General features: G+C 48.2%; 1 protein-coding gene across 1 annotated transcript; it reads left to right on the plus strand.

Annotated features, from left to right (window-relative positions):
* The first annotated feature begins 824 nt into the window (after nt 1-824).
* Nucleotides 825-4,361, plus strand: IZUMO1R (IZUMO1 receptor, JUNO). Its single transcript, XM_032168108.2, has 5 exons — nt 825-1,123; nt 1,867-2,010; nt 2,744-2,953; nt 3,397-3,532; nt 3,656-4,361. Exons 1-5 carry the CDS (start codon nt 1,052-1,054, stop codon nt 3,922-3,924), a joined length of 831 nt encoding a protein of 276 aa, XP_032023999.1. The 5' UTR covers nt 825-1,051; the 3' UTR covers nt 3,925-4,361.
* The last annotated feature ends 3,784 nt before the right edge of the window (nt 4,362-8,145 follow it).

Consider the following 8,145-nt stretch of genomic DNA (forward strand, 5'->3'; position numbering starts at 1 on the left):
TGCTCAGCATTCAGTGGCTGTGATTACCCGGGTGTGGAGAATGTCATTTTCCAACATTAGTATATGTTTTACACATCAATTGTGTAGCTGAACACCACAGAATGTATTTTATTCCATTAAAAAAACGCTTTTAGTGTTTTGTTTTCTTTTCCTTTGTATCAATAAAACTTCAGTGATTTCAGCTACTTCCCTTTCAGAGGGAGAAAGAAAGGACATATTATAAAAACAAAGAAATATGCTCCTTTTCCAGCATTTTTATCATCTTTGGGACTCTCCCAAGAATCCTATCCAAGTTTCCAGTCTCTCCCTAGCCGAAAATGATAGTCTTGCAAATACGATCACTGCTGAGAACACTTGTAGAATATTTCACAGGACAATGATTCCTGTATGCTAAGGGAGGCTGCTTGGCGGGTTATGGAGGGACTTTCTTTGTTTTGTTTGCTTTGACTTTGTTCGTATGTTTAAATTCCTGGATCCCCAAGGCCACACTTCATCTCTGCATCCTACGTCCTGGGTCTGTGCTCCAGCAGGGACCATAGCTCCTGTGGACTGTGCGAGGACACTGTCAGAAAAGCCACCAGGTGACTGAGCTGATGCTTGGCTAATAGTGAAGGGGCAGGTAGAGCTACAGAACAGAACATAGGAGGGGCTTGTGGAGAGAAGATAAAAGAATAAAATTTAAAACCATTAAGACTTCCTCTATCCCAGGCACAATGCCAAGGTTTTTGTTCATGAACTTTCTCTTTATTTTTTCCCAATCCCATAATAAAAACTTCCTTTACAGAGAGAGAAACCGACAGAGAGTTTGAGTCATTTTCTCCCGGGCAGCCAGCTAGTAAGTAGCAGAGCTGAGAGCTGAACCCAGTAACTTACTGTAGAGCCCCAGATCTTGCCTACGATGGGGTCTGTTTCTCTGAGGAAGCAAACTTCCTCAGAACCCACAGGCCCGCAGAGCTGGACGAGACAGATGCTGTTTAATGGGAGCCACGTGGAGTTCGCCTCCTGCACCTGGACCTAGTAGAAATCAGACTGGGTAATAAATGGGCAGGACATGGAACTCCCCTCAGCCTCACAGTCTCGGGGGAGGAGTGAGCAGGAGCACCTGGAGGCTCCTGCCTTGAAAGTGAGTATGAAGAGAGTGCTGGAAGGGGCAGCATCTTTCCTCCTTTTACCTAACAGACCTGATTCTTTAAAAATATTCGAGGCCATGGCTGAGCTTGAAACTGGTGATCTGGAGAGAGAACAGCCTTAGATTTGGACTTGAGGCTGGGCTCTGAAGAGGGGGGCTGGGCTCTTCTTCCCCAGGATGTTTGAGGCTCTTAGCCCAGGGTAGGCTAGAAGTTTCCAATTTCACCATGATGGGTCCAGGTCAGGCTCCTGCCAGACCTGGGGGGCGGGGGGAGCCATGGGCTCCTGGGTTATGGAGCTGAGGGGCCCTGTGTCCTAAGAGGTTGGGTGCTTCAGGCCTGGGGCCCCTCTGCCTTTTGTTTTGTCTCTCTTTCCACTACCTCTCATTACCACTACTACCCAGAACAGAGTTGGAAATAGGAAGGACCCTCCTCCTCATTCCTGTGATGGGGATCAGGCTTTGGATGTGGAAGTCTCCTCGTATCTGACTTATGCCTCGGCATGCTCCTGGCTCTGCAGGGCCAGCAAGGCCTCCAGCACTGTGTCAGGCCTCCAAGGATTATTCTACCTGCCCTGACATTCTATGATGCTGCCTCCAACCGAAGGTCCTAGGAACAGCGAGAGTGTTGCAATCATTTGAGGGAGATTGAAGCCCATCCTCCTTTTTCAGTACCTGCTATGAAGGGGGTGGAGTGGGGTGTCCTTTCCATCGAATGTGCAGCATGGATCTCTCTGCAGCAGGCCATGGCATGGTGGTGGCCACTCCTGCTAGAGCTGTGGACAGTCATATCCACCTGGGCTGGGGACGAGCTGCTCAACATCTGCATGAATGCCAAACACCACAAGAGAGCACCCAGCCCAGAAGACAAGCTCTATGAGGAGGTACAGAGGCCAGACCTGGGTATGGGACGGGGAAGATCAGGGAAGTGACACAAATGCCAAGATGGTCTCCAAACCTCGACAACACTGATCATTTGGTTCCTGGGGTTGGGAGTTGAGTAAAGGCAACTACATGGAAAGAGACTATGCTTTTTTGAGACCATAAGAGCTGAGTGATTCAAAGTTCCCATTTCTGAGCTGCTCCAGCCACTGGGAAAGCAGGGGCAGATAGTGATCCCAGAGGTCCACTGTTGACTCGGCATAGATGAAAACAAGCCTTGCTACCAACAGGTCCTGGGGAAACACATGACTTATGTGACCCCTCCCCAAGCTCCTAAAGGCAATTGCCAGGGATATAGGAGGAAGAACACAGCTGGCATTTGGCCTATAAGACCCTCTCACCCAGTGCAACCCCAGATTCCCCTGGGTCTCTCTGGGGCTCTTCTACCTGTTTTGCCCTAAAAGGCTTCTGCTGCCTCTCAGGAGCTGAGAGCCCAGAAGTTGTGTTCCTAGAGGACTGTAGCAGCCTGTGGCAGGGGGTCAGTGTGCAGGTGCCTCTGCCCTTTGGGTAAATAGATTATCAGGGTTCCTCTTATGTAGGGGCTTACTAGCTAAAGGCATCCCACTTGGCTCAGGCCTCCTAAGGGACATTTTCATTTCACCGCCTATCCTTTCTAGACACTTGCCGATCCTTGCCCCTTATGCCTGGGCCTTTTGTTTCTTCCTCTGCCTTCAGTGCATCCCCTGGAAGGACAATGCCTGCTGCACCCTCACGACAAGCTGGGAAGCCCATCTGGATGTGTCCCCACTCTACAACTTCAGCCTGTTTCACTGTGGACTGCTGATGCCTGGCTGTCGGAAGCACTTCATCCAGGCCATCTGCTTCTATGAGTGCTCCCCAAACCTGGGGCCCTGGATCCAGCCAGTGGGAAGCCTGGGGTGGGAGGTAGGAAGCAGATCTGTGCAATGCCCTGTTATTATATTAACAGCCAGAGCTTTCATGCGATCTTATGCTGATGCTGCCAGGATGCTAGTAGAAACAGGTGGTGTTATCTCCCTACGGACAAGAGCAGAGCCAGAGGCCCCTGCTGGAGAACCACATGGGGGAGACTGTTCTGACAACAGTGGGATGAGGGGCTATCACCACAGGAGGCTTGGTGGAGTTAGACAGACCAGAGCTTCAGTCTCATGTTCTGTCCCTACCAGCCGTATAGCCCAGGACAAACTATTAAATCTCTTAGCCTCATTGGTATTATTTGTAAAATAATACTTAGAGACTTTATGGAAGATGATGTACATATGGTACCTGGTACAAATACCACTGTAGCTATTAGTAGTCTTCACATCTCTGCTATTAATGTTCTTATCTCTGGCTATGACTGCACCCAGGTGGCCCCGAGTGGGCAGGGAGAGCGAGTTGTGAATGCGCCGCTGTGCCAGGAGGACTGTGAGGAGTGGTGGGAAGACTGTCGCATGTCTTACACATGCAAATCCAACTGGCGTGGCGGCTGGGACTGGAGTCAGGGTGAGTGGTGCTGACAAGGCCTTGGTCGGGAAGAGGCCCCTTGGTGGTCCCCACAAGGGTGCAGGTGCAAAGGCTAGGAATGAGGGAGTAGGAGGTAAGCTGTCCCTCCTCCATCCCCTGCAGGGAAGAACCGCTGCCCCAAAGGGGCCCAGTGCCTTCCTTTCTCCCATTACTTCCCCACCCCAGCTGACCTGTGTGAGAAGACTTGGAGCAACTCCTTCAAGGCCAGCCCTGAGCGACGGAACAGTGGGCGGTGTCTCCAGAAGTGGTTTGAGCCTGCTCAGGGAAACCCCAATGTGGCCGTGGCCCGCCTCTTTGCCAGCTCTGCCCCATCCTGGGAACTCTCCTACACCCTCATGGTCTGTTCCCTGTTCCTGCCTTTCCTTTCCTGAGAGCCCTTCTTCTCCAACCCACATTCCTGCATATCCACCAACTGTGGGTCAGGCCAGGCCATGGCCTACCTCCTTTCTCAGGCCCTCCCCTAAAAGCAGTGGCATGGGCTGGTCCCTAGCCCATGCCACTGCTTTTAGGGGAGGGCCTGAGGAAGGAAGTGGCCACTGAGGCTTCAGCAACTAGTGCCTGAGACCTGCACATTTGGTCCGAGGCCCCCTCCACTGCTCTGCTCTGCCTTAGCTGGCCTGGGAGGCAGCTGGGGGCTGGGAGTGCCAAGGTGACCGGCCCCCTCCTGCCTTGAGGGATGGGAGCTTTCAGGGGGCTCGAGGACTTTCCCATCCAGTACATGCCTACCCCTTTTTGTGACAGAGCTGATGGTGGCAGACCTGGCCTCCCGTCCTCGATGGTGTCTCCAATAAATCGGCACTCAACCTCTCCTCTGCCTGACTTCCTCTGTCTTAGCTTTATGTGCAGGGACCCAACATGCACACAGCGGGAGCCAGTTTGCCCACTGCACCGAAGCCTCAAAGTTAGGTTGTTACTTGCCTAACAATTACTAACTTCTTAATATCTGCCACACATCCTCACAACAACTCTCTGATGGGAGTACTTTCAATGCCCCTTTTTTTTTCAGTAAGTGACACCCCACACAAAGGACCCAAAGCCAGGACGAGAGGGATGGGTCCACCCAGCGCATCAGCTCTATTTTGGCTGCCAAAATTGAAGCAGCTACCTCGACTTCCTTCAGGGTTCCCTCTTCCTTTTAACACATTCATTTTACCCCCAGAATCACAGCACACTGGCCTAAAATTTTGGAAACCCAAGTTCTAATCTGGCCTTTTTGCTTTCTATATGACTTTTGGCAACTCCTGTGATCTTCATTAAGACTGCCTTAGTTTCTCTGTCTGCTGAAAGGAATGAGTTAGTTGGATTTAACTTAGGAAAAAGAAGTAAGAAAAAGGAAAAAGCTAGCAATGTTGTTTGCCAGGAGATCGTGTGTGCTCCTCAGATAGTATGCCACAACCTCAAGAATGAAGTGTTAGAACTGAACTGGGGATGGGGCCCTGACCTCGCACCCCAGCTATAAGTGGACAAGCAACTGACCTGCCCACCCAGCACTTTCTGGAGCCTGGAGCCGGGCGGCTTCCCAGCAGTAGATGATGCTTTCCCCACAACCTTTTCTTTGACAAAGAGAAGGTTCTAGCATGGCTGCACTTGATTTAACTGTCTTTTCTAACAACTGTTCATTCTTGCCAGACACCAGCCAGCCCCGCTCATTGCTTAAACTCGGCCTCCATTCCTTCTGCACTGGCCTCACAGGCCCATCCACTGAGCAGATCTTGTCTCAGGGGAGGCACTGAAGTCACAAAACCAAAAAAGAGCGTCCTTCCAAGTGCGGCCCTCAGTGTCTAGAGTAGTAGACAGATGACAGCTGCAGTGGGGACAAAGCTGCTCATAGGAAGTCTGAAAGAAAGGGGCTGGGTGGGGGTCTCTGAGACGGCCTCACAAAGGGGTGAGGCTGGAGCCCCAAAAAAGGAGGGCAGCTTACTGAGAACAGAAGGGAAGTGCTAGTTAAAACCCAGTGGAGGCCCCAAGGTATGAGCCAGATGAAGCAGGACCTTCAATTTCTCTTAAATTAATAAATTGTGGCTTCAAAAATACACATGAATGTATCAAAAATCTCTTAAAGAGCTTAAGAAATTTAAAATCTCTTGAAAACTGAGGTGTCTGTGGGTTTGTGGTTGATAATAAAGCTGAGAAGTTAATGCCCTTTTTAAAGTGTTTTTAAATATAAATAAAGAATTGCCAAAGGAAGGTTAGAATTGGAGTGGACAAAACAAGAGTAGTCTGGAAGCCCTAATAACTTGATACTTACTGATCACTTACCATGCACCCAGGATCTCTGGGAAGTACATAATACATGTTAGCTCATTTGATCCTCACAAAAGCCTTATCATCCTTGTTGTATTATAATATTATCCTTATTTTTTATTATTCTCACTTTTCAGATTGGGACATAAATATAAGTAAGTTTGAAACCAGCTAATTCTGAGCCCACAATTCCAGCTCACAGGCTTACACTGAACAGCCTGGTCCATAGTTGAGTGGAACTGACGTGGATTTGGGAGTAGTGCGAGAGAGGGAGGGATGGCTGGTGGCAAGTCACAGTCAGAAAAGAGACTGAGTTCTACCCCTTCATGTGATTAGGAGTCATAACCCACAGGTCACATTTAACAGTTTAAAAGTAAAAAGGCTTCCAAGTTAACCCACCTGGGGTAGGTCTTGTGATTCATGGTGACATCCTTTCCCTGAAAAAGAATCTTATTATGAGTTCCCAAATTGTTGACATACTGATTAATGTGTAGCCTACCGACATTGAAAAGTGTGCTGATTTTTTTTCTTTTCTATTTTTTTTTTTTTTTTTTTTTGAGACAGAGTCTCGCTCTGTCGCCCACGCTGGAATGCAAAGGCACAATCTCAGCTCACTGCAACCTCCGCCTCTCGGGTTCTAGCGATTTTCCTGCCTCAGCCTCCTTAGCAGCTGGGACTACAGGGACCCCCCACAACACCCGGCTAATTTTTGTATTTTTAGTAGAGATGAGGTTTCACCATATTGGCCAGGCTGGTCTCTAACTCCTGACCTTGTGATCCACCTGCCTCGGCCTCCCAAAGTGCTGGGATTACAGGTGTGAGCCACTGTGCCTGGCCAAGGGTGCTGATTTATATCTACATATTAAAGTTGTATTGATTGTCTTCCACATAGACATTTTAGCCTGTATGTTGCAATCTGTACCCAATAGTTGCAACCTCTATATTGTACCCTCCAATGAAAAAGGACAACTTCAGTATGAGAAGTCCCCTCCCTTCTCCTAAACTTTCCTATAAGAAACCTTCCAACATGTAACAGACTCCGGAAGACTCCCAACTTTGTTAGTGTGTCTTCCTGGGTCAATATTCACATTTGGCTTCCAAATGTAAATAAACCTTTACAAATTATTTCTGCTTCCAATAAACCTTTAAAATTGTTACAAATAGCCTTAATTTTGGTCAACAGGAGGAGTGATGGGTTTTAAGCAATGGAGTAGAACTGTCAGATTTGCAGTTAGATTGTGTGTTTTAATCAGAGTGATCAATGCACATGGCTCACACACATCGGCCGAGGGATTTCTAATGCAAAGCAAGAGAGCAGCTGCCAGCTCACCCATCCACGAGGTTCCTACCCTGGGAGCACCTCTTCTAACCATTTCTGGGTTTAGCTATGATAAAGTGACAAAATGTGACTTTCCTGCCACACATTCAGACTATCTTTTTGCTCTCTGTTCTGTTTGAGTTTCTCAACTTAATCCTCTAATCTTTTTAATTCTGGCAGTCCACTTTTAATTTCCAGGAGACTTTTTTATTTTTTTTTTCACAGCCTGCTGTTTTTTGTTTCATGGGTGTAATATCTTCTCAAATGTCACTGAAGATCTAATTAGAATGTTTCTAAGCTTGTTTTGAGTCTCTGAATGACCTGTTTCCTCCAAGGTCAATCTGTTCTGTTTTCTTGATCTTCTCCTACGTGCTGCTCGTTCTCTCTGAGTCTGGTGGCTTTGGCTGTCTATCTTTGGCTGTCATATTTAAGAATGAGGTGGAGTTAATTTTATAGCAAGCTAGTATAGGTTTCCTCCATGGTTTTATATAAGGATCTTCATTTCCCCTGAATAGCAGCACTGCTGCTATTTGTAACAATTTGTAAAGGTTTATTGGTATGTGGGAAGAGCTTGTTGAGAGAAAGACCTTGCTTCAGAGTGTGAAAATTAATGAAGAGCACTCAAATAAGAAGAAGCAAAGGCTATTTGTTCAGAGCTTACAAGGGAGTCAGCCACCATCACTTGCATTTTGCCAGAGACTCAAGGCAGGGAGGAGAGTGGGAAAGTTTTAGACTGGATAAAAGGGAAGGCTTTGGCCAGGCGCGGTGGCTCACACCTGTAATCCCAGCACTTTGGGAGGCTGAGGTGAGCAGATCACAAGGTCAGGAGACTGAGACCATCCTGGCCAACATAGTGAAACCCTGTCTCTACTAAAAATACAAAAAAATTAGCTGCGCATGGTGGCGGGTGCCTATTATCCCAGCTACTTGGGAGGCTGAGGCAGGAGAATCACTTGAACCTGGGAGGCAGAGGTTGCAGTGAGCTGAGATCGCATCATTGCACTCCAGCTTGGGTGACAGTGCAAGACAC

This window comes from Hylobates moloch, unplaced genomic scaffold (genome assembly GCF_009828535.3).
Source record: "Hylobates moloch isolate HMO894 unplaced genomic scaffold, HMol_V3 SCAFFOLD_11, whole genome shotgun sequence".
NCBI lineage: Eukaryota > Metazoa > Chordata > Mammalia > Primates > Hylobatidae > Hylobates > Hylobates moloch.

Coding starts and splice junctions, on each gene's coding strand:
- IZUMO1R (XM_032168108.2), top strand. CDS start 1,052: ATGGAACTCCCCTCAGCCTCACAGTCTCGGGGGAGGAGTGAGCAGGAG. Junction 1,124..1,866: donor TGGAGGCTCCTGCCTTGAAA/GTGAGTATGAAG, acceptor ATCTCTCTGCAG/CAGGCCATGGCATGGTGGTG. Junction 2,954..3,396: donor TGGGAAGCCTGGGGTGGGAG/GTAGGAAGCAGA, acceptor GACTGCACCCAG/GTGGCCCCGAGTGGGCAGGG.